Source organism: Nyctereutes procyonoides, unplaced genomic scaffold, assembly GCF_905146905.1.
Source record: "Nyctereutes procyonoides isolate TBG_1078 unplaced genomic scaffold, NYPRO_anot_genome, whole genome shotgun sequence".
Classification (NCBI taxonomy): Eukaryota; Metazoa; Chordata; class Mammalia; order Carnivora; family Canidae; genus Nyctereutes; species Nyctereutes procyonoides.
In genome coordinates this window covers 23,937,645-23,965,257 of record NW_026575122.1, presented here as the reverse complement: position 1 = coordinate 23,965,257, position 27,613 = coordinate 23,937,645, and the positions used below count along the sequence as shown (strand labels likewise).

General features: G+C 35.7%; 1 protein-coding gene across 2 annotated transcripts in view; it reads right to left on the bottom strand.

Annotated features, from left to right (window-relative positions):
- The window catches only part of SLC5A8 (solute carrier family 5 member 8), a 64,292-nt gene that overhangs the window by 26,510 nt on the left and 10,169 nt on the right, over positions 1–27,613 (bottom strand). For both annotated transcript variants that reach the window (XM_055336582.1, XM_055336583.1), the window contains exons 4-10: positions 24,564–24,631; positions 23,447–23,601; positions 20,679–20,819; positions 17,571–17,700; positions 14,707–14,795; positions 13,486–13,598; positions 10,933–11,000 (exon numbers count right to left, since the gene is read on the bottom strand). In XM_055336582.1, the coding sequence (XP_055192557.1) occupies positions 10,933–11,000; positions 13,486–13,598; positions 14,707–14,795; positions 17,571–17,700; positions 20,679–20,819; positions 23,447–23,601; positions 24,564–24,631 (764 nt within the window). The remainder of the gene's footprint in view (positions 1–10,932; positions 11,001–13,485; positions 13,599–14,706; positions 14,796–17,570; positions 17,701–20,678; positions 20,820–23,446; positions 23,602–24,563; positions 24,632–27,613) is intronic.

The window sequence follows — 27,613 nt, the reverse complement described above, 5'->3', positions numbered from 1 at the left end:
CTTACAGCTAACATTATATCTAAGAGTGAAAGATTAAATGCTTTCTTCATCCAGACTGGGGAACAAGGAAAGGGTATGTACTCTTAGTACTCTTATTCAACATTATATGGAAGTTGAAGCCAGTGCAATAAAGAAAGAAAAGCTATATATACAGATTGGAAAGGAAGCAATAAAACTCTCTCTGTTTGAAGATGACATGATTGTGTAGAAAATACCAAGAACTAATAAGTAGATTCAGCAAGGTCTCAGGATACAACAGAAATATACAAATATCAATTGTATTTCTACATATTAACAAACACATAGGCACTAACATTAAAAATACAGTATCATTTATAATGACTCATAAAAATTAAGGCGGAAAATAGTGGCAGAGTAGGAGGACCCTAGGATCCTCTTGTCCCATGAATACAACTATATAACTATCAATTCCTCCTACATACTCCAGAAATCAACTTGAAGAGAGGCAGAACAAACTCCACAACTAGAGGTAGAGAAGAGACCACATGGGAGAAAGCAGGAAGTGCAGAGACATGGTTTGGGAGAGAAACAGACTGTGGCAACTGTGGTGGTAAGAGAGCTGCGGTCCCAGGGAAGGGCAAGAGACAGACTATCACTCAGGGGAGTGCATGAGGAAGACGATTCCCTAGAGTAATTGGCTTGGAGAGTGAAAAGAGCTGAATTTCATAAGTTCTTGCAACCAGCAGGGCTTAAAGCCTAGAGTTTTAAAGGTCAGTGGGCTGGGGAGAGCCCAGAGGCATTGGGGCTTCTCTTGGAGAGAAGACAGGGCAAATAGCCAGAAAATATACAGCATGAAAACAGCCCCAAGAGCAACTGGGGCACATAGTAGGGGAGGTTATTTGCTTTTCTTGGAACATGTCCCAGAGAGGCAGCATTCATGGAGAGACCCCTCTGGGAACAAAGATACTGGCCTCCACTGCCCTTCAGCATAAACACAGAGCCACCTGTGGGCACTGACATAGTGCTGACGCTCACTACCTAACTTGCTTCCACCAAGACATCCCCCTACACACACACTCCACTGGAACTGCCCATCCCAGTCACACTTGCCTCAGTCCCACTACAGTGGGACCTCTCCCACAGAAGACTGGCCCAAACCCCTGCCCACACCATGTCTTCCTACCTGTGAATTCTGTAGGGCCTCAGTTCTGGCAGCTGTGGCAACAGGTCACATTTCACAAGGAGACCAGAATATACCTAGTTAAAATTCCCCACATTCCAGGTCAGGGAATAAACACTGCTCACAACAGGCAGAGGGCCTATGCAGACAATTGGCCTGAGGGATAAAGTGGTCAGGACACACAGCAGAGTGCACCCAGCACATAGTGGAAACACTCTGTGAAGTGCCAGGCCCTGGCGAACAGGTGACCCTACACCACAGGGAGCTATAGAACCTCTTCTTCATAATGCCATTACCTTCAAGAGCAAGAAGCATAGCTGACTCTTCTAACACACAGAAGCAGGCATGGAAATTTAGACAAGAGAGAGGACAGAAGAATTTGTCCCAAATGAAAGAATGGGACAAGGCCACAGCTAGAAATTTAAATGAAACAGATACAAGTAACATTCTTGATAGAGAATTTACAGTAATGATCATAAGAATTGTTGCTGGACTTGAGAAAAGTGATTAACAGCAATAAGGAATAATATAACAGAGATAAAGGGCCCAATAAATGAAATCAGAAATATGCTTTTCTTATCACATTAACACAGAGATAAAGAATAACATAGTAGAGATAAAGGGCCTAATAAATGAAATCAGAAACATTCCTGATGGAATGAACAGCAGGCTGGAAGAAACAGGAACAAATCAATGACCTAGAAGACATATTAATGGAAAGTAATAAAGCTGAACAAAAAAAAGAGAAAAAAATTATGAAAAATGACAATAGACTTAAAGAACTTGGTAACTCCATCAAGCAAATAACACTCATATTATAGGAATCCCAGAAGAAGAGAGAGAAGAGGGGGCAGAAAATTTACCTAAAGAAAGAATAGCTGAAAACTTCCCTAATCTAGGAAAGGAAACAGATATCCAGATCCAGGAGGCACAGAGAATCCCCAACAAAATCCACAAAAGCATATCCACACCAAAGACATATTGTAATTAAAATGGCAAAATATAGTTATAAAGAAAAGAATCTTAAAAGCAGCAAGACAAAAGACAACAGTTACATATTAAGGAAACCCCTTAAGGCTATTAGCAGATTTTCCAGCAGAAACTTCCCATGTCAGAAAGGACTGGCATGATATATATCCAAAATGTTGAATGGGAAAAATTTAAAGTCAAGAATATTCTATCCAACAAGGCTATCATCCAGAAAAGAAGGAGAGATAAAGAGTTTCTCAGACAAACAAAAACTAAAGGAGTTCATCACCATTAAACCAGCCCTAACTCTGGGAAACGAACTAGGGGTGGTGGAAGGGGAGGAGGGCGGGGGGTGGGGGTGAGTGGGTGACGGGCACTGAGGGGGACACTTGACGGGATGAGCACTGGGTGTTATTCTGTATGTTGGTAAATTGAACACCAATAAAAAAATTAATTTATATAAAAAAATAAAATAAAATAAAATAAACCAGCCCTGCAAGAAATACTAACGGGGACTCTATGAGTAGAAAGGAAAGATCAAAAGTGATGACATGAAGGTAGGAAACACAAAAAGAAAAAAAAGTGAATATTTCTATAAAATATCAGTTAAGGAACTCACAAAATAAAGGGTGCAATATATGACAACATATACCTAAAACTTGAGGAGGAGAGGAGTAAAGAATAGGTTCAAAGTTAATATAGACTGCTATATGCAGAAGATGTTATATACAAACCTAATGGTAACCACAAATCAAAAAATGCTAATAAATATGCAAAGAATAAAGAGAAAGAAACCTAAATTTATCACTAAAGAAAACCAGCAAAAAAAAAAAAAAGAAAGAAAGAAAAAGAAAACCAGCAAACCATGAAGAAAAGACAAGAAAGGATCAGAGAAAGTCTTTAGAAACAACCACAAGTAATATAATGGCAATAAGTACATATCTATCAATAATTACTTTAAATGTAAATGGAAAAAATGTCCCAATCAAAATACAGGATAAAAAAAAACAAGACCCATCTATATGTTTCTTACAAGAGACTCGTTTTAGACCTAAACACACCTGCATATTAAAAATGAGAGGGTGGAGAACCATATGCAAATGGATGTTAAAAGAAAGCTGGAGAGGCAATACTTATATCAGACAAACTAGACTTTAAAAAAAGATTCTAGGGCAGCCAGGTGGCTCAGCAGTTTAGCGCTGCCTTCAGCCCAGGGAGTGAACCTGGAGACCAGGGATCAAGTCCTGCATCGGGCTCCCTGCGTGGACCCTGCTTCTCCATCTGCCTGTGTCCCCACCTCTCTCTCTCTCTCTCTCTCTCTCTCTCTCTCTCTGTCTGTCTCTCATGAATAAATAAATAAATATTTTTTTAAAAAAAAGATTGTAGAGCATTTGGGTGGGCTCAGTCGGGTAAGCATGTGGCTTGATTTTGGCTCAGGTGATGCTCTCAGGGTTGTGAGATTGAAACCCACATCAGGCTCCATGCTCAGCACAGTCTGCTTGAGATTCTCACCCTCTCCCTCTGCCCCTTCCCTAATTAATTAATTAATTAATTTTAAAAATCTTTTAAAAATAAAAAAGATTCTAATAAGAGACAAAGAAGGACGCTATATAATAATAAAAGGAACAATCCAAAAAGAAGATATAATAATTGTAAATATGTCAAAATACATATAACAGTAACAAACAAATGCACTAATTAATGGTAATACAATAATATTAGGGGATATTAACACCTCACTTACAACAATGGACAGATCATCTAAACAGAAAATCAACAAGCAAACAATGGTTTTGAATGACACACTACCAGATGGATTTAACAGATATATTCAAATCATTCAATTGTCAAACAGCAGAATACACATTCTTTTCAAGTGCACATGGAACATTCTACAGAGTAGGTCACATATTAAGCCACAAAACAAACCTCAACAAGTTAAAAGAGATCTAGGTCATACCATGCATCTTTTCTGATCATAATACTACGAAACCAGAAGTCAATCACAAGAAAAAAAAATCTGAAAGGCCATGAATACATGGAGGTTAAGTAACATCATGCTAAATAATAAGTGGGTCAACTAGGAAGCAAAAGAAGAAATATAAAAGTACATGAAACAAATGAAAATTAAAATACAATGGTTCAAAAGCTTTCCAGAAAGTGGTTCTAAGAGGGAAGTTCATAGCAGTATAGGTCTACCTCAAGAAGCAAGAAAAATCTCAAATAAACAACCTAACATTACACCTAAATGAGCTAGGAAAAAAAATTAACAATGCCTAAAACCAGCAGATTGAAGGAAACAATAAGGATTAGAGCAGGAAAAAATGATATAGAAACTGATATAGAAACTAAAAAATCATAAAACAGATTGATGAAAAACAGGACCCAGTTCTTTGAAAAAATTAGTAAAACTGATAAGCCTAAAGAAAAAAGAAAAAGGATTCAAATAAATAAAATTACAAATGAGAGAGGAGAAATAACAATCAACACCACAGAAATACAGTTATAAGAAAATATTGTGAAAACAACAAATTGGACAACCTAGAAGAAATAAATTCCTAGAAACATAATCTATGAAAACTGAAACAGGAAGAAATAGAAAATTTGAACAGATCAATTACCAGCGAAGAACTTGAATCAGTAATCAAAAAACTCCCAACAAACAGAAATCCAGGACCAGGTGGCTTCACTGGTGAATTTTACCAAACATTTAAAGAAGAATTAATACTTACTCTTTTCAAACTGTTCCAAAAAATAGAAAAGGAAAGAAAATTTCCAAATTCATTCTATAAGGCCAGCATTACCATGATACCAAAATCAGATAAAGACATCACAAAAAAAGAGTACAGGCTAAAATCTTTGATGAACTTAGATGTAAAAATATTTTTTAAAAATACTAACAAACTGAACCCAACAATACATTGAAAAATCATTTGGTTTATGTATACAATGGAATATTACTCAGCCATTAGAAACAACAAATACCCACCATTTGCTTCAACGTGGATGGAACTGGAGGGTATTATGCTGAGTGAAGTAAGTCAATCGGAGAAGGACAAACAGTGTATGTTCTCACTCATTTGGGGAATATGAATAATAGTGAAGGGGAATATAAGGGAAGGGAGAAGAAATGTGTGGGAGATATCAGAAAGGGACACAGAACATAAAGACTTCTAACTCTGGGAAATGAACTAGGGGTGGTGGAAGGGGAGGAGGGCGGGGGGTGGGGGTGAATGGGTGACGGGCACGGAGGGGGACACTTGAAGGGATGAGCACTGGGTGTTATTCTGTATGTTGGTAAATTGAACACCAATAAAAATTAATTTATAAAAAAAAAAAAAGAAAAATCATTTATAGGGGCACCTGGGTGGCTCAGTCAGTGAAGTATCTGCCCTCAGCTCAGGTCATGATCTCAAGGTCCTGGGATTGATCACCTCATCAGGCTCTCTTCTCAGTGGGGAATCTGTTCCTCCCTTTCCCTCTGCCCTTACTCTTTATTGTGCGCTCTCTCTTTCTCTCTCTCTCAAATAAATAAATAAATAAATAAATAAATAAATAAATAAATAAAATATTTTTTAAAAATTATTTACCACAAAAATATTATTTACTACAATCAAGTGGGATTTATCATTGGGTTACAAGAGTGGTTCAATATTCACTCAATGTGAAAACACTCAATGTAGTTAAACTACACAAATCACTCAAGGTGAAACATCACATCAATAAGATAAAGAATAAGAACTATATAATCATTTCAATAGATTCTGAAAAAAAAACATTTCACAAAGTACAACATTCATTCATGGTAAAAATCCTGAATAAAGAAGGTTTAGGGGGAACATGCTTCAGCAAAACAAAGGTCATATATAAAAAACCTGTAGATCACATCATTCTTCATGGGAAAAAACTCAATTTTTCCCTTAAGGTCAGGAGCAAGAATTTTTTTTTAATTTTATGTATTTATTTTAGAGACAGAGCATGCACAAGTGGGGAGAGGGAGAGAGAGAAATCCAAGCAGACTCTGTGCTGAGTGTGGATCCTGACATGGTGCTTGATCTCATGACCTGAGCTGAAATCAAGAGTCAGATGTTCAATTGTTCAAGCCACCAGGGCCCCCACTCTCACCACTTTTATTCAATATAGTTATGGAAGTCCTAGCCATAGGACATAAAGAAATAAAGGTCATCTGAATCAGTAAGGAAGAAGTAAAACTTTCATTATTTGCAGATTCCATGACACTGTATATAGAAAACCTGAAAAAATCTACCAAAAATATGCTAGAACTGACAAGCAAATTCAATAAAGTTGCAGGATACCAAACTGATCTTCAAAATCTGTTGCATTTCTATACACCAATAATGAAGCAGAAGAAAGACAAATTAAGAAAACAATCCCATTTACAATTACACCTAAAACAATGAAATAGCTAGGAATAAACTTAACAAATGAAGTGAAAGACCTGTTCTCTGAAACCTATAAAGCACTGATGAAATACATCGAAGATGACATAAAGAAATGGAAATATATTCCCTTTTCATGGATTGGAAGAACAGATGTTCTCAAAATGTCTATACTACCCAATCTACACATTTAATGCAATCACTATCAAAATACCAACAGCATTTTTTTACAGAACTAAAATAAACAATTCTAAAATTTATATGGAACCACAAAAGATGCCAAATAGCCAAAGTAAGCTTGAAAAAAAAAAAAAGCTCGAGGCATCACAGTTTCAGACTTCAAGTCATATTACAAAGCTGTAGTGATCAAGACAGTGTGAGACTAATGCAAAAAGAGACTTATGGATCAATGAAACACAACAGAAAATGGTCAATTAATCTTCAACAAAGCAGTAAAGATTATCTAATGGGAAAAAGACAGTCTCTTCAACAAATGGTGTCAGGAAAACTGGTCAGCAGCTTGCAAAAGAATGAAACTGGACCACTTTCTAATACTACACAGAAAAATAAATTCAAAATAGATGAAAGTCCTAAATGTGAGACCTTAAACCATAAAAATCCTAGGAGAGAACAGGCAGTAACTTCTCTGACATGGCCCACAGCAACTTTTTTCTATATAGGTCCCTGGAGGCAGAGGAAACAAAAGCAAAAATAAACCATTGGGACTACATCAAAATAAAAAGCCTCTGCACAGTAAAGAAACCCATTCACAAAAGTAAAAGGCAACTCACTGAATGGGAGAAGATTTTTGCAAGTGACGTATCTGATAAAGGGTTTGTATCCAAAATATTTAAAGAAATTATAAAAGTCAACACCCATAAAACAAATAACCCAATAAAAAATGGGCAGAAGACATGAACAAACACTTCTCCAAAGAAGATATTAGCCAACAGACACATGAAAAAATGCCCATCATCACTCATCATCAGGGAAATGTGAACCAAAACAACAGGGAGATATCACCTCACACCAATCAGAATGGCTAAATTCAACAAAACAATATAATAGATATGAATAGTAGCCAACCAGATGAAATCTTGCCATTTAAATGACATGGATAGAGCATGAGAGTATAATGCTATGTGAAATAAGTCGGTCAGAGAAAGGCAAATACCATATGACTTTACTCATATGTGGAATTTAAGAAACAAAACAAAGGAGCAAAGGTAAAAAAAAAAGAGAGAGAGAGAAAGAGAGATGAACCTAGAAACAGACTCTTAACTAAAGAGAACAAACAGATGGTTACTAGAGGGGAGGTGGTTGGGGGATAGATTAAACAGGGGATGGGGATGAAGGAGTGAACTTGTCATGATGAGCACCAGGTGATGTACGGAATTTTTGAATCATTAAATTGTATCCCTGAAACTAATACACCACTGTATATGTTACTTAATATACTGGAAATATAATAAAAACTTTTAAAAAAATTATGGGGCCCCTGGGGGCTCAGTTGGTTAAACATCCAACTCAAGATTTTGGCTCAGGTCATGTTCTGAAGGGTTGTGGGATCTAGCCCCTCACTGGGTTCCACACTCAGTGGGGAGTTTGCTTGAGATTCTCTCCCTCTGCCTCTATTCCCATTCATGCTTGCTCTCTCTCAAATAAATCTTTTTTAAAAACCTAATTTTTTTAATTGTAAGGCATAAATCTCACTAAACATATACAGGACTTATATAGTGAAAATTACACAATGGATATGAGAAAAATCAGAGACCTAAATACCTGAAGAGATATACTATATTTATGGATTCAAAGATTCAACATAGTAAAGATGTCAGTTCTCCCCCAAATTAATATATAGGTTTAATGCAATTGTATCAAAATCTAAGCAACATTTTTTAGAAATACAGATTATTCGTTGAAAAGACTTTCTTCCAGTGGATAGTTTTTCCTGCTTTGTCAAATATTAGTTGACCATAGAGTTGAGGGTCCATTTCTGGATTCTCTATTCTGTTCCATTGATCTATGTGTCTGTTTTTGTGACAGTACCACACTGTCTTGATGACGACAGCTTTGTAGTACAACCTGAAAGCTGGCATTGTGATGCCCCCAGGTATGGTTTTCTTTTTTAATATTCCCCTGGCTAAAAAAAATCCCCTGGCTATTTGGGGTCTTTTCTGATTCCACACAAATCTTAGATGATTTCTTCCAACTCTCTGAAGAAAGTCCATGGTATTTTGATAGGGATTGCATTAAACGTGTAAATTGCCCTGGGTAACATTGACATTTTCACAATATTAATTCTGCCAATCCATGAGCATGGAATATTTTTCCATCTCTTTGTGTCTTCCTCAATTTCTTTCAGAAGTGTTCTGTAGTTTTTAGGGTATAGATTCTTTACCTCTTTGGTTAGGTTTATTCCTAGGTATCTTATGTTTGTGGGTGCAATTGTAAATGGGATTGACTCCTTAATTTCTCTTTCTTCAGTTTCATTGTTAGTGTATAGAAATGCCACAGATTTCTGGGTATTGATTTTGTATTCTGCCACACTGCCGAATTGCTGTGTGAGTTCTAGCAATCTTGGGGTGGAGGCTTTTGGGTTTTCTATGTAGAGTATCATGTCATCAGCGAAGAGGGAGAGTTTGACTTCTTCTTTGCCAATTTGAATGCCTTTAATGTCTTTTTGTTGCCTGATTGCTGAGGCTAGGACTTCTAGTATTATGTTGAATAGCAGTGGTGAGAGTGGACATCCCTGTCTTGTTCCTGATCTTAGGGGAAAGGTTCCCAGTGTTTCTGCATTGAGAATGAGATCTGCTGTGGGATTTTTGTAGATGGCTTTTAAGATGCTGAGGAATGTTCCCTCTACCCCTACTCTGAAGAGTTTTGATCAGGAATGGATGCTGTATTTTGTCAAATGCTTTTTCTACATCTATTGAGAGGATCATATGGTTCTTGTTTTTTCTCTTGTTGATATAATCAATCACATTTATTGTTTTATGAGTGTTGAACCAGCCTTGCATCCGGGGATAAATCCCACTTGGTCATAGTGAATAATCTTCTTAATGTATTGTTGGATCCTATTGGCTAGTATCTTGCTGAGAATCTTTGCATCCATGTTCATCAGGGATATTGGTCCATAATTCTTTTTGGTGGGGTCTTTGGTTTTGGAATTAAGGTGATGCTGGCCTCATAGAATGAGTTTGGAAGTATTCCATTTCTTTCTATCTTTCCGAACAGCTTTAGTAGAATAGGTATGGTTTCTTCTTTAAACGTTTGATAGAATTCCCCTGGGAAGCCATCTGGCCCTGGACTTTTGTGTCTTGAGAGGTTTTTGATGACTGCTTCAATTTCCTCCCTGGTTATTGGCCTGTTCAGGTTTTCTATTTCTTCTAGTTCCAGTTTTGGTAGTTTGGTTTTCCATTAATGTGTCCATTTCTTCTGGATTGCCTAATTTATTGGTGTATAGCTGCTCATAATAAGTTTTAAAAATCATTTGTATTTCCTTGGTATTGGTGGTGATCTCTCCTTTTTCATTTGTGATTTTATTAATTTGAGTCCTTTCTCTTTTGTTTTTAGTAAGGGTGGCTAATGGTTTATCATTCTAAACTTTAGATGGAAAGGCAAAGGAACTGGAATAGCTAAAACAATTTTGAAAAATAAGAATACAGTAGAAGGAGTTAGTGTACATGATTCTAGACTTATGATAAAGCTACAAAACTCAAGACCACCTAGTACTGGCAGAGGGACAGACACATAGATTAATAGAAAAGAATAGAAAAACCAGAAATAAGCTCACACAAATATGCCTAACTGATTTTTTTAAAGATTTTATTTATTTGAGAGAGAGAGTGTGTGTGTGTGTGTGTGTGTGTGTGTGAGAGAGAGAGAGAGAGAGAGAGCAGGGGAGGAACAGAGGGAAGAGAGAGAGAGAGAGAGAGAGAGCAGGGGAGGAACAGAGGGAAAGGGGCAAGCCGACTCTGAGCTGAGCAGGGTCAACCCCTGACCCTGAGATCATGACCTGAGATAAAATCAAGTCAGGTGCCCAAATTACTAAGCCACCCAGACACCCTACCTAACTGATTCTTTTATATAGGTGCTGTCTTTTTTCAATGGAAAATTTTCCATAAGGAAACTGAACATCCATAAGGAAAGAGGGAAAAAAATCAATATAAGTTCATGCCCTTGAGGAAAACTAGGTAAAGGGTATATGGGATCTTTCTGTATTATTTCTTTAAATTGCATATACATCTACAATTATACCAAAATAGAAAGCTTAATTTTAAAGAATTTAGTCAACTCTGTTCTTTGATATGGCTATGTACAGATGAATAGAGAAGACTGGAAGGACGGTCATACCAATATTTTTTTTAAAAAAGGAGAATTCAGTTTTTATGACTCAAACCTTGAAGAAGTAGCTCTTACCTGCAGCAAAGCTCCCATTAGTGATGCCAGTGCAGCCATTCCTATGCACAGAACTCCAAACAGCACACCTAGATGGATGATATAAGAGCCAGTGTAAAATTCAGACCCAGAGGATTACAATTCTCAGCAGAATAAGTTACCCCACCTTTGATTCAAAGTAATTAATATGATTGTGGTGAAAAATGACCACATACATCAAGTCAGCCAAACAAAAAAAAAAAAAGGAAGAGGTGTTTTCCTACAGGATCAGCAGTGTGCAAGTAGGAAAGAAAATTCTGATATTGTGACCTAGGATTAATGACATCAGGTTATATAAGTAAAAAAAAATCCCTAGCATTAACTATAGGGACTTAAAAGCTAAGAACTATTGTGTTATTAATCTAATCCTCCATAAACATTTGTTTATAAAGGAAGGCTCAGGTCTCTGTTTTCAGTTTGCCAGAAACAGGACACAATCCAGCTCTGCTCTGTATGACATGATGGGGGAGGGGAAGGAGTAATAAACATCAGAAATTAGCATCCTCTGATTTGAAGTGTTCATTTATTCTGGGAAGTGACAATCCATACCAATGGGTGGTTTAAGACTTCTAGCCCTCTTGTTGTCTCCATCAATATCTCTAAGCCTTTCCTTAAATAGCAAAGAAAGATGGCATCAAATATATTACCCATCCTACCAAACTGTTTCCCCAAACTTTATAGAAATTCTCAAGCCACCACTACTGATTAGATTATGAAATATGGGATGTTTTTTTCTCTTTTGGCTTTCAGTATTTTCTAGATTTTTACCAAACACATGTTTTACTTTTAAAATTATAGGAAAACTTACACACATGCCTCCACGTTTTTATTTTTGAATATTTCCATTCAGCACAAATCACCTGAAATCTGTCAATATAATTTCCCACACATCAAAATCAAAACACACACAAAAAAGAAATGATAACTTTGCTCATCATAAAGTTATTGCATCCTTACATCTATCTTATTTACACTAGCACTCACATCTTTGTTAAATATATTGGGTAAATACCCTTATTGCACCTGAAAGGAAATTTTGCATTAAGTTTTTACAAAGAGCTCATGTTGCAATGATTTTTTTGTGCCTCCAAATCCTAATGTCAATAGTATTTCTAACATATTTAGCTTGATTCTTCTCTGATAGCTCATGACTAGTCACCACTGTGGGGTTTTGGTATTCAAAGTTAGTGGAAACACATTCAAATTATTTTTGCCATGTTATTCTCTGTGACGTTCTTACTATATATACCTCAAGACAATGACTTATATATAACCCTTCAAAGTAAATGAACACCTCATCTATACTAGTAGAATTCATTTGTTATTATTATCAACTTCCTTCCTTGAGCACCAGTTAGTACCTCTTATTTTATATTTGTTATCTCTAAACCTTGTAGTACCCACAAGATGAATATTTTTTGTTTCACCTTTCATACAAAAAATTCAAGCCGTATTGGGTTATTGGGTTTACTTGAAGCTAGTAAATTGGTAAAGCAAGATTGGGTCTGTCTGGCTTCAAAAGCTTCTATTTAAAATCATACAGCTTCAATAATCATAATAAATTAATCTAAATACTCTTCAGGAAACATTGTATCATTCTGAAATTATGCTCCAGGATTAAAATTGGGTGCATAATAAAACAATGCAATGCTATTTAAATTTAAAGGACACTGGAGAATATAAATTAAGTATTTATTCCAGGCTATAGTCGAGACAATTACATAAAGAATTATGGCTCAAAATAGGATATTATTTACTATTTCTTTGACAGCCTATTAGTGTTACTGGATTGAGGTTAAACATTCTTTTTAAAAAACAAGTCTGTTAGTCATTCATTCCAGAACACATATAATCACAATGTCAAACATAAAGAATGAAGTATGCTAGACAAATTTCTTTGAGTCAGATTGTTACATTTGGGACATCTGGGAACTGAGGTCTTAAACTGATATTTCCATTCAACTGATATTTAACCCATAATAAGGTGCTACAATCTATTGATAGAAGTTCCTTGTACAATTTAAATGACTATCTCCAGGTCAGTCTACATGTACAGACCGAATAGATAATCAAGTGAAAAAGCAGAACACTGTTTCTTTATCTTCAATTCATACACATGGAAAATATATGTACTTTAAACTGATAGTGCCCTCTTAGGTAATAAGGAAGAAGTGTGGCTCTTGGCTCCAAACTAAGGGTATTTCTTAAAACCCTTGGCTAAAGTTTGAAAAGGAAAAGGGTTGAATATTTTTCTGTGGCTAAGAATTTGGGATAGGAAGAAATGAGAAAAGAAGGACAGCCATATAAGGACCTTAGAAATTGTTCCTTGTGATCCCCTGACAATTAATTGCTTGAAGTGTCCCTCAAATCTTGATTGCAAATATGGCATGACTACATTTAGTCAGAGGTATGCATATGTATATATACATTTATACTTGGAAGTTCTAACTCTGTATCTTCCATGGAAAAGAATTTCAGGTATTTTTAAAAATCATCTCCTGGAGGCAAAATGGAATTGTGGAAATGGAAACTCACTCATTCCCTGGGAAATCCAAGAGAGAGACCTTTCTGAGAGTGATCTGAAGTGAGGTTTAATTAGATCTTCCACAGTTACTGCTGCTAAGGCATTAATACTGGAGGACACTGTGCTGTAAGAGAAAAATTGATTTATAAGATTTTATATATATTATATATATTTATAATAAAATATAATACTTTATTTTATTTTAAAAATATTTTATTTATTTATTTATTTATTTATTTATTTATTTATTTATGAGAGCACAAGCAGGGAGGAGTGGGAGGACAGAGAATAAGAAGAGGGAGAGTTTGAGCTGGGCAGGGAGTCCCATGCCAAGTGAGCCAACCAGGCACCCTTGATGTATAATATTTTAACCTTAATAATACTTTATATAGGAATAAGACAGGGGGAACAAACTATCATTTCTGAAATATAACCAGATTTCTGCCGTATTTTTGATGATCACAACACCCACTTTCTGGAAGCTGTTATCATCCAAGAATGATTCAGGCAAGATCCATAGGCAAAAAAGAACAATATTATATTGGTTCCACTTTGCAATAAATCCTCAGCTTCTATAGAAAGAATCCACACAGACCACATAGTACTACTATATAATAGTAGTATAGTACTACTATATACTTTAAAATATATTTTTCTTTGTGTATAGAAAGGACTGTCATAAATTTTCACAAATCTATGTCATAAATATCAATAATATTAATTTCCTGGATCCTCAGACACATATGCTGTACATGGTTAATAATAAGAATTCCCTGGCACAAACACTGGAAGAAAGTACAATGAATAAGTTCAAACACAGAACAAGATTTTTTGAACAGTGTATATTACTCAGCATGTAATAGGAGGTTTTCATTCTAATTTTCCATTTGACCATGCTTCAGCTATACATACATTTCAAACCAAGATTATAGGCACCCATTTTTGATGACCAGTGAAAACTACCATCAACTGATCATTATTATGGTGACTCTACAGAGTATGTGATGATGTATTAGACAGTAGAGACCAAGTTAAAAGTGGAGACTGAGGATAATAGATTGGCAGTCCATAGGGATAAGAGTGAGACCAACAGAAAGGATACATGGAGTAGATTACCCAAGTTGGGGCATTTGTGCTCATGTCCAGAATTCAGCTTTATCTCCCAAAATATCCAGTAACAAAAGAAAGATCCCAATGGGGAAACCATGTGTTGTTAGAGTCATAGTTCATACCTTAACGTTCCGCTGTAAGCACAGGCCACAAAAAGTCCAGGAAGTCCTGGAAAATCTTGCAAGATGTCCAGTACCAAATAAGGCATGAGCTGAAAAATTCCAAAATTTACTCCTGAGTGCTATTTGCTATCAAATAAAATGAACCAATGCCTCATTTATCTTGTGTTCATCAAGAACTAAAGGAACCTATTCCACATAATTGAAATTTTCAAATATGAAAAAGTAAACTCTTTTGGTGTTAACACTTGAAAGAATGGCACAGTAGTTAAGGATATGGGTTCTGAGTTCAGACAGAAATGGATTTTGTTACTTGTCTAAGACTCAGTTTCCTCATCTGTAAAATAGGGGTAATAATACTAACCTCATAGACTTGCTATAAAAGTTAAATTACATAACCTTTGTAAAGCTCTTAGTATAGTACATGGAATACAGTAAATGCTTGATAAAAGGTAGCTATTCTCATTCTTCAGAGTAATAAATCACTTTAAAGGAAATATTTTACATATCTCTATGCTTAAGTAAGCAGCATTCATTTAACTTAATTTAACTTTACTTGATGACTCAAAGATATCTTTGAGAACTTCAATAACTACTCAGGATTGAAAGTGTAATTATAGCCATATACAGTATGAGACATAGTGACAAGTGGAGTAACCTCAGGAAGTTCCTGAAACTTGCTTCTTTTTAAAAAGTTCATGATATCAACTTAATTTTTGATAAATTACTTTAAAATAAATATTAAATAAGGAAGGGAAGGTGTAGTACTCCAGTACTATGTTACATGAGAGTCTTTTGACAAAACTGCTTTTTTTAAATCAAAAGGGTCCTAAGAGGATAATTTCTAGAAGGAGATTCCCCCCTCAGTTGCACTGAAACATTCTTGATTCCGTCTCTGATTGTATAGAGTGGATGTCACGTCCTATCTTAACAGCCTCTTCTGATTTCATTTGACAATAGTTTGTTATGGGACATGAAAGAACATCATCCACTGCTACAAGGGTCTGTGTCATTTTAAGAATGTCTCCACTTTATCCAAAGCTTACTAATTTTTTTTTTATTCTCGGAAAGAACAGCACTTATCTGTATATGAAATCAAGACCCAATTTCCCCAAGATATCTTAACAATATTCCACACATAAGCAAAAGTCAAGTTTCCATTGTCATTGTTATAATGAGATCTAAAATCCTCTACTCTAACATCAACTTTCTCAAAAGTCTTTGATGTGATATTTCATATTCTGAATGGCCCCCTCAGGGACAGAATCAGCCAGGTGAGACTGATGGAAAAATAGTAAAATTGTATCTAGACATTAATCTTGCTTCCTCAGGGTGAGCTCCAGCAGAGTGTCATAGAATTGTATCTTTGCTCTGCTCAGGTTATGATTTTGACCTGACTTTCTACAGAGTGTGCCTTATGTCCATTGTATCCCCAGGGAAATGTTAACTGAGTTAGCTCCTCAACAATTAACACAATACTGGAATCATCCAAGTAGGAGGAAACTGCATTCCTTAAAAAAAAAAATAGCACAGGCTCTTTAAAGGTGCATGCATGAAAGACATCCTGAATGCAGTCTATGACAAGGAGTCTCAAGGGTAGGAATTTGTAGACATTTTTTGTTGTTGTTATCCAAGGACAGGAGAGGATACATGAGAAACATTTTTAACATCCTTATTGTCTTCGTGATAGAAACTACAAACAAAAGGAGATTGACAAAAATCACAGAAAGAGAGAATATAAGGGAAGAGCAAACATGATTCTTAGATTATCTGAGCAAATGGGAAAGCTCCATTTATGAACAGAGGGATACATGTGAATATAGGGTGCAGATGAACAGCTCAAGAAGGCTCTAATTTTCCAATTACACAAAGTTGCATCTTTCTAGTAGTATGTGATGCATTTATATCAACATAAAATCCAGTCTATCTTCAATCTAACGAGGCTCCTGGGCTCTTGATTTACAAGAACGTCTCTGAAAATAATGTTGGCAAGAACTCTGAGAAAAGGAACTCAAGCTTCAAAGTCCAGCAGTCCTGGGTTTGAATTCTAGCTACACTTTCTGGGAAGGTGGTATATGGCATAGAGGTTAAAGTTAAGACTCTGGTTGCAGCCTGCCTGGGCTTGAAATCTGGTTCCAGGTTTACTGGCTATTATATAACTTGTCTATGATTTACGTTTCCTCATCTTTGAAAGGGAGATAATCATGGCACCTACCTCAAAGTATAGCTCTAGGGGTTCAAAGTTGAAATTTAAATAAAGCATTTATAATAGTACGATGAGTACTTGCAGCTATTCTTATTTATCAGCTATGTGACCTTGGCCAAGTAATATAATCTCTCTGTGAGTTACTCATTTCCTAATGTCTAAAATTAGAACTACTATTTATGAGAATTAGAAGAGATAAATCATGCAAAGCTCTGGGCACAGAATTTCATCTCATAGTTAATACTCAATAAATGTTCATTCATTAGATCTGTTTCTCTATCATTTAAAAACTGGAAGGTAAAATGTTGATGAATAAGTGATCTAAGAATACACACAAAATGTTTTACACTATCATGGTTTGTGTTTGTTTGGTTTTTTCTTTAACTGTGTTTACATTTCTACTCCCAGCCTTGACCTAGTTCTATTTAACACTAGGCTTGAAATTTTCCAGGTATTTAAATATTTTAATCTTGGATACAGCATTCTTCATTCCTGCTATGCCTGCTAAAATAAATTTTTGCCAAATGCTTTCTAGAAATTTAAATGTGATGATATTGTACTCATTTGCTGTATCTCTACAAAAATAGTAAGACTCTGTCCTGCCAATTACAAGCTTTCTGGATATCATTAATGCACATGTAAGAAAAACAGGGTACTGAACCTGGTCTGGTGCAGATACTTTGTTGGCTGTCCAAGGATCACAGTCATGGTACCTGGAATATAGGGCAAGCCCACATAACACCGAGCAGATGAGGATTGCCCAGAGTCCCAGAAGATTGATGTAGAGAGACCTAAGGAAGTGAAAACAAACCAGCAAATGACAATTGTAATTTCCATCCCAAAGATTAGGAAACTTGTTACATAAACAGGAGAGATTTTCATGATTATTCAACAAATGCACATTATCTTTTGGTTATCAAAAAATGCTATCTATTTTATTCTAGCCTAAACTTCTGCCTTTGCTGTCAGTCAACAATGTATTTGGAAATACTTGGAATAGATGGGGGGTTTTCTATTGAATAAATGTATCCTCCTGGTCAGAGTTCCATGAACATTATCAGCTGCATAATGGTATCCAGTTATGCTACTTCAGGGCTTCATGTCATGAAATAAAGATTTTTAAGGGTCACCAGAGCAGTAACTATTACTCATTTTCCTTTTAAAAGTAATGCAGTTATAAAAAAAACTTAAAAAATTAAGAGTAATGCAGTTATAAACTGCTAAACATTGTTAGCATCTACGTAGCAACTCATCAAAGTTGTTTAAATGTGGTTTGTAATATCATCTAATAAGTATGAAAGGCAACCCTGCATTCCTTGAACAGGTATCTTCCAAATATTCAACATCATAATACCTGGCATGTGTTCCAGGAGATTGTAAAGGTTTGTATAACTGCACTGGGGTCAGATATGAACATAAATCTTGGTTCTGTCTACTATATGTGACCCTGGACAAGTAATTTATTTTCTCTGATCTTCCACTTCTTCGTTTACACCTAGAGACAACAATGCCTACCTCACAAAGTTATAAGATGAAATAGTATGTATCATATAGCCCAGTGCTTCGCATGTAATAATATTTGTTAAAAGGTAGTTATTGATATTACGAGTGCTAATGGCATTGAGCTCTATGTCTTGATAGTCAGTTGAATAGTAAACATTGCTCTCGCTGAGGTATCTACATTTTCCCCCCAGTGGTGCTGTAGGGGATACTGTAACAAGCTGCCCTAGGCTGAAGAGAGGTACAACCTCCAAAGTCATGCCTCCTTCCCTGAGGTGCCTGTGTCCAATGACTACTGGATTCACGATTTTAAAGAACCAGTCTCCTCACCCTAACCTGGGACAAATCTGGGGCCAGCCTAGCTTCACAGCTTCCCCTAAGGCCTTGATTGAGAAGGCATTACAATCCAACTTCTACGGCCAATCCTGCTTTCTTCTCTTTGCTTTCTTCCACAGGTAGTGAGTCCCTCACAGACTCTGGCATGCCAACTTCCATCTCAGAGTCTGTTTCAAGAGAACCCACCTTCAACGGGTGCGAAACAACAGATTGCTAGCCTTTTCCCTTGACTGACTAAATTTACTGTATGTTTTGCTATTGTCTAAAAATAGCATATAACTACAGCTCTTCTCCAAATCATCAGAAAATATACCCAGACACTTTCCTGCTCAAACACCCTTGTTCATATTTGAGTTTAATATTTTACTATATAGTTTTATTTGACTTTAATGCCATTCACATAGATGACTTATCAACAACATCTGATACAGTCCCGAATCAATCAATGTCAGTAGGTCTTAACTTTTTGACTGGGATTCATTCTTCCCCTGGAGCCGGTGTTAAGAAATAGGATAAAATGGTTCCTCTCAGCTTGGGGAGTCTGCTCAGGGCCATTCCAAGGGAAACTGCTTCTTATTAAGACAGTTCAGGAGCTCTAATGCTGGTCTCTTAGTTATAAAATAGACCATTTGAGTTTCACGTTTCAAAAAAAAGAACAGAAGAGCATGTGCACAATTAATATGGGAGAGGCATCAGCTCTAGTATGGATTTAAAGTCCAGTGGATTACTGGATGTATAAATTACATTACTTCAAAGTTCCTTAAAATACCAGAACTCCTCAGCTCACTTTTGAAGGATTTTATATCTGGTTACTTGTACTGATTTTTGTGTAGATCTTTTACTATAGAATTTTCTAAAGACAGAAAATGTCTAAACTAATTACTCTCAATATATTGAGTTATGACATATGATATCACAATATTTTCATGTTCTCCTTTGAATAGAAATAGAATTTCCATTCCTTGTCCTACTCCAACCACCCTGTTACTCTTAATGTATTTGTAATTTTTAAGTTCCTAAATGTCTGTGGGCTCAGCCAGCTTTATATATCACCATGGGGAGTGGTAGTCACTGCACTGATCTGAGAGAAAGAACCAGCTCTTTGCTCAAACCAAGATGGGCCTGAGAATTCCCTGACCATGTCATCCTTCTGACCTCTGGGTTGTGTCCAAATCAATGTCTATCTGGAATGTTCTCCCACTATTCTCCACTTGCCCACATATGGTCATTATTCAGGATCTTCCAGGTTGACAGGAATCTCTCACCCATTCTCTGTCTTCAGTCCTGATTAGAGGTCACATTTACTGGACTCCTACTAAGTGTGTGCCAAGCACAGCAGTTTACAATACATCTCATGAGATGTATAATATTTTTTACGCTAATTTATAAGTTTAGAAACTGAGACTCAGGAAGACTAAGTAACCTGACCAATATCACTCAAGTAGCAAGTATTAGATCAGAGTTATAAACCCCTGACTGTGTCTAAAAATAAGATATACCAGCATATCTAGCAATATATTGTCCTGGACCATTTCTTCTGTTGTTATATTGTTCCATGGAGCTGTCATGCCTTTCTACTGTTATTTCACTTTTTGCATACTTGTATATATTTTCCTAATTAGATGTTAAGTTCCTTCACAATAAGAGCATATATTTATAAAAATTTTATCCTCCATAATTCCTTATGCAAATAAGATAACACAATAAATCCTTATTTATTTGATAAGATTTACTTTAAATATTTCAAATATCTGATTTAAAATATACAGTACCACTTTGTTTTACTTGATCCTTTTATAACTAAATATCTCATTTATTTCTTGGAATTTCATGATACAAAAGACTTAAATCTGAGCAAAGCTTGACTAATCAAAGAGTCTCAATAAAGACAACTGATAGTTATTAATGATTTCCATACCATAGTTTGGCTTACATTTTTGCCTGGAATCTGCTTTTACAGGAAATATATCTCTGCACTTGGGATTGGTTGACACCATAGATGCTGGTCCATGTGAAGGTCCCTCCTATAATAATTGTCCAGAACGTATGTCTTTGCAAAGGATTAGGATCAAAACTAAATGAAAAGAAACAGAAAACAAACCTGAAATATCAGAAAAAAACTACAGAAAATTCTCCTAGAATATTTTTTGGAAGCAAGCAATGTATACCTACATAAATATGCATACAGATGTAAATATGTACAAATTCATTAAGCAATAAAAATGCAGAAATATTCCTAACTTAAGTTCAATGAAATAAAAATGGATACTTTCGGAGAACTAGAAACTCGAGGGGATTAAGGGAAAATGAATATTCTAATTATTCTGAGCTTTCATAAAAATTGTTCTGTGACCTTAAAAATTGTTATTTAAACAACTCTACTAAATAAATAAATAATTTAAAAAAACAAGTCTGCTATACTATAATCAGAGAAGAGCATGAAACTAAAAAGAGCAACAGAGAAATTCTTTAGTGCATAACAGCGATAGGTATGGTACTGAAATGAACATAAAATTGATACATTTTGCATATATAATTCCTCTCCCAGCACCTGTACAGTCATACTTCTAATTTATATTCAAGCTTAAGAACTCAGTTAATGCAGTTTAAAGATTTTCATGTTCTAAAATTACCATGGCATTATAATCATGCTTTCTTAAAATCCTGTGCGCACAAGCTAAATGCTGATAGTGAAAAATCACTTTATGACATGACTTAAGTCAAAAATATTGTTATAAAGAAAGCTCAACTTCGACATTTGATATGCCTTTTAACTCTTCTTAATGCATTTTCTTGGAAGGAATGATTCTGTTCATCCATGATACACAATATGAGCTTGACAAATTTCTGCAAAATTGGCTTTCATAGAAACTTTCTAAAACTTATGGAATTCTGAAAATCCATTTCAATCTTATATTTAAGATTAGTTGAATAAAATGTTATAATTTTATGTATATCCCAGCATTTATATGGAAATATAAGAGCCTCTATTCCAGTCTCTAACACTTCATATCAAACTTTAAATGTTTCAAGGGTATTAACCCTTTAACCCATAGAGAAAACAACTACTATATTAGCTAATGGAAGTCAAGAGCCAAAAGGATTCAGGAAGCTACCTAAGGTAAGTAAGACAGGATTTAGAACACCCAGTTTAGTGGTTTTGGTCCCTACAGAATATATCCACAGAATACATATGATGACTACAGACCATACAGAAAATACCACCAGAGCAAATATTTTGCCCACCATATTCTCAAACATTATCAGACTCATAAGGGATACACAATAAAGCTTTTCATTATTATTTAATGGTTGGCAGCCTCCAAAGAAAAAGTCATAAAAGTATCTAATATCTTACTTTTAAGAATCTCTTATTGATATATAAGTTGTCATTTCAATGCAGCAGTATGGGTTGCCTTTGCACACAGTGAGTTACCTTGCAGAAAAGGTGTTGGTTCCACACTCCTTCCCCTCAATCTCGCCTACTAGGAAGAGATTTAGGCATAATCAAGCGTGTGGCCATCAGTTGTTTCTGCTTCTTGGTATCCATTCTCCTGCCCTCTAGTAACAGCAACCCAAATTTGCTTTGGGAAAATGACCAAATCACCATAAAATAGTCTAAATGGTTGTCAATAAAATGTCCTGCTCTTCCCCAACTGAGGAATGGAATTATGCCCAAGCTAGGACAATTGGGGTGCTCTTCCTTAGAATCTGAATCTTGAGGTTAAAAAAAAGATTACTGAAATAGTTGAAGTTAATTCATCATAATTCAAAATATTTCTGCAAATTAACATGTTGTCCCTGTCCAATCTCTGAAAGGCTCTTCTCAATCATTAGCACCATTTTCACCAAACCAAAAAAAGCTACCAAGTTAGAAGTATTTTTTATTTCTTCTTGCCAGTATTTCAGGTTGCCTGTCTCAAAGTAGGGCTGCTTAAAGACGAAATTAGCCAGTCCATGTAAAAATGAGTTCCTCTTCATGTTGAACATAACAAGAATGATATTACTGATCCACAGTGGAAGTTGTTTTAAATATTCTTTTAAGCTGTGTGGTATATTTGTGATGAAATATCTGGGCTATTGGTCTTTCTCTAAGAAGCCTACGTAGCTGTTTAAGATATGTTAAATCACACAATATACTGGCTTGAGACATTAGTCATAACTCCCTAGTCAATTCTCTAGAAATAACATACAATATTATAAAATATTCATACATATATACAGTTATGAAATGTAATAATAATATACCATATATTGCCAGGGCAATATCAATAGAAAAATTCTCTATGCTGCTTGAAACAAAAAGCTGTCAAAATGACAGGGTCTTCCAGTGTTTTTCTCTTAAGAGGTTTCTTTTCTTATTTCTACACTATCTCTTCCTGAATTACTCTATTCTACCCTTTGAACAGTTCCAGATTTTAACGTTTGGAAGAAAAACACTCCTTCACTATCAATCCTTTCTTAGGAGGAAGCACCATCCTAAGTACCAGGTAACTAACTATCTGACTGTTTTAACCTGTTAAAGACCTTATGGAAACACTTCACACATTAACTTGTCAGCTTCAATTTTTTGTACCACATTCTTAGCCATCTATTTGTGTTCTGATGTAAATTTACTATTTCAACAATGAGATTATTTTTACAGAAAAATAAAAAAATAAAAGGTGTGTTCTATGGACCAGAAGGTAAACAGCAACTTACTTCCAGAAGTTTAATCTTCCACCATTATAGGAATCATTTAGAATAGTGCTGATCCCACCTTGAATCACCGTAGCCTGTATAATCACAGATGCAAATCCAGCCACCATGATCCCAACTTGAAAAACATCTGTCCAGATAACTGCTTTAAGACCACCCTTTGAGGGAAAAGTATATTAGGATTAATGCTTGTATCAGACATTATTAATCATCTACATGCTTATATACTATGCTGGACAAAAATAATGAAAACATAGATCTTGGCCAAGGAATACACTTAAGGTGGTAGATAGTAAGGTTGGGAGAACCTTCAAAAGAAAGTGTGATTTAAGCCAAGCCTTCAGACAGAAGCAGAGGCAAAGATGAAGCTCATTCCAGAAGATAAAGTAGCATGGGCAAAAGTATAAATAAGTCCAAGTACATGACATGTTGAGTGTGGCCAGATAAATATTTTGAAGCACAGTGAAATGGTATAGGGATATTGCTGGGAAGAAAATTCAGAGTCAAATTGCAGATGGCAATATCATAGATTTTATCTTATAGGCAGGGCTGATATGCAATCAAGTATGCAAATAGAAAGTCATACCAGTTTTTGAAATACTAAAATTGTTTTGTACTAGCCACTGCCAAAAACTTCCCAAGTGTCTCCCTCCAGTCCCTATGCCCTTGGCTGAACTATTCCCTCCCTGAGATCCCCATCTTCTAAAAGATCCAGCAACTAGAGTCATAAGACTTAGTATATCAGATATGCCATAGAGTTGCACCACTGCTTAGGGACTAGCAGCCATAATATCAGTGTCCATACTATCTGGTTGTTATATATTTCTACTATGATTCCTGCCTATAGGCTATGGAAAGTTATCTTGGGTTTCTAAGCTGAGGAACAATATGAACACAACTATAGTAATTTAGCACGGTAAGGCTGAATTAGGAGACAAGACTCAGGACCACTGCAATGGTTCAAATAAAAGACAAAAGTTTCAGTTATGATCAATGCAAAGTTGAGAGGCAGGAGTAGGAGAGCATGTATGAAACCCAGCTTGTAGAATACAACTATTGGAATTTGCAATTTTGCAAAACAAGTGGGTGAGTGAAAGAAGAAGTAATGTTCTTGTCATACCAGCGTGCAGTAGAATGTGCAGACCACCCCTGTTGCAACTACTGCGCCCCACAGATCAAATCCTGTGACTGCAAAAAAGGAAAAGAAAAGAAAAATGCACGCATAACTGTGAAACATGTAAAATAAAAATACTTCTCAAAAAAATCATCAGTAGAAATCTATATCATTTATGGGGTACCTATCTTTCTACTTTCCTCTCTACTCTTACCTAAAACTAGGCCCAAATCTCATAAAATGCCCCCAAACAAGTGGAGTTTAAAATTTTACTCAATGAGTTAAATGGACCTGGTTTCTATCCTCAGAGACTATATCTAGATCCAAAATTGGCTAAATTAAATACATGAAAAATCCTTTATGTTATAATAAAGCTATGAAACAAGTTGATACTATGAGGTAGCTATCCAGACTGAACGGGGTCATAAAGTATGTGTCATCATGGTTCAAATAAACACACTATTCTACCAGACAAGTTGTAAATGTTACTAAGATGGAACCACGAAGGGGAAAAGTTGTATAATTTGCTATCATTTATCTAAGAAGTGGAGGGCATATTACATTCTTTTTAAATGGAAGAACAATAGCTTTGCCCACAAATGTGATAATCTAGATAAAATGGACCAATTCCTTGAAAGACACAATGGGCCAAACCTCATGCAAAAAGAAATAGATAATCTAAATAGGACTATATCTATTAAAGGAATTGTATCAATAATTAAAAACCTTTCAAAACAGAAAGCTCTAGGCTCAAATGGGTTGACTGGTAATTTCTATCAATTTAAGGAAGAAATTATACCAAGCCTCTGCAATCTCTTTCAGAAGACAGAAGCACAGGGAATACTTCCTAACTCATTCCATGAGGCCAGGGTTGCTCTAATACCAAAACCAGATAAAGACATTGTAAGAAAACTACATACCAATATTTCCCACGAACACAGTTGCAAAAATCCTCAACAAACTGAAGATTAGTAAATTGAATCCAAAAAGAGTATAAAAAGAATTATACACCATGACCAAGAGGGATTTATCCCAGGTATGCAAGGCTAGTCAAGTATTTAAAACTCAATTAATGGAATCTATTATATCAACACACTGAAAAATAAATATCACATGATCATATCAAAAGATGGAGAGAAAGCATTGCACAAAATGCAATGTCCATGATAAAATGTCTCGGTAAAACTAGGAATAAAGGAAAAGTCTCTCAACTTGATAAAGACGGTCTACAAAAATCTTACAGCAAGGGCACCTGGTTGGTTCGGTTGGTTAACCATCTGCCTTCGGCTCAGGTCATGCTCCTGGGGTGCTGGGATTGAGTCCCAGGGTGGGCTCCCTGCTCAGTGGGGAGTCAGCTTCTCCCTCTTCTTCTGTCCCTCCATGGTACCTGCTCACTCACTCACTCTCTCTCTCAAATAAATAAATAAAATACTTTTTAAAAAATCCTACAGCTAACATCCTGCTCAATACTGAGAGACTCCAACCTTTCCAACTAAGATCAGGTACAAGAAAAGGATGCCCCCTCTCACTGCTCATTCTTAACATTGTACTAGAAGTCCTTACTAATGCAGTAAGGCAAGAAAGGAAACAAAAGGTATATAGACTGGGAAAGAAGAAATAAAACTCTCTCTGTTCACAGATGACATGATCATTGATGTAAAAAAAAAACAACAACAAAACAAAACCCTGGAACTAGTAAGTGATTATAGCAAGGTTGCAGGATACAAGATTAATATACAAAAGTCTATTGTTTCCCTATATAATAAATTAGTCCTGAATGTGTGACATAATTCGTAAATTTTAGATGTATCTTGACTTGACTCAAAGCCAGGGCAAAAGCACACCTGGAGTAACTTGGATGTGCACACATTGTGCAGTGGACACCTAAAATGGTACAACCCAGTGTCTCTTATATTTCATACACGCATCTGCCCTGTTCTGGGTCATAACAAGTGTATGTTTAACTACACAGGTTCAAGGTAGAAATAGAAATAAAAATGTGTCAAAAGCAGATCTCCAAACACAGGCTACCAGGATCTACAGGATGACCAAACCTGGTCTTGTTATCCATGAAGGCGACCCCACTGCTGATGATGGTGATGTTGCCATGACAGAAGGGATGTCATCTCTCAAAGGGGATGACAACAAATCACGTGTGGAAGAAGTAGACTAAGTGCTGCCGCCCCCCCAAATTATTTGTAGTTGTATTCAATTTCTTTTCTCTCTGGTAATATATTTTCAGGGATGTTTTTATTTTATTAACATTTTAAAAATCTGATAGGACGAGAACTATTTAAGGGGAAGATAAGATTTCTTTGAGTGTGATGCTATGATATTTAGGAACTTAAGCACAGCTCATTTTTCGTTCCTAGTCCCACATTGGCTTATTTTAACAAGAGGAGGTAATATTTGTTGTAAGATGTATGTAACCTAATGCTAATTGTGTGGTCTAAAGTGTTTAGCAATCAAGCAGATTCCTTAGTAAGACCAAATTTTTGCCATTGAGGTGGTCTGAGCTATACCATGATATCTAAAAGAAAAATATTGGTTAAAACAACTATTGCTGGCTAGGATCTACTTTTTTAAGTCTTCTATCCAGGCATCTAGAAACTAATATGTTAAACTGAACCAACTTATAGCAACAAATGAATCTCAGAAACATTTTGTTGAGCAAAAGAAACCAGTTACCAAAAAAAAAAAAAAAGGCACTCAATTATTCCATTTACACAAACTCTAAAGGACAAGGAAAACCAATTTAGGGTGATAAAAATCAGAAAGTGGCAGTTGGGTTAGCAGGGGGGATTTATTATAAAGAGGCACAAAAAAGTCTTCTGAGATTAGACGTTGAAAATGTTTGTATTTTGAATTGGGTGGTGATCACACAACTGTGTACAATTGTTAAAGCTCATCTGACTGTACACTTAATTTCTGTGTATTTTATTATGTATAAACTGAATCTCAACAAAAAAATGGTTTTTAATTTTAAAAAACAAGAGGGGTCCCCGGATAGCTCAGTCAATTAAGCACCCTCAGCTCAGGTCTTGATCTCAGGGTTG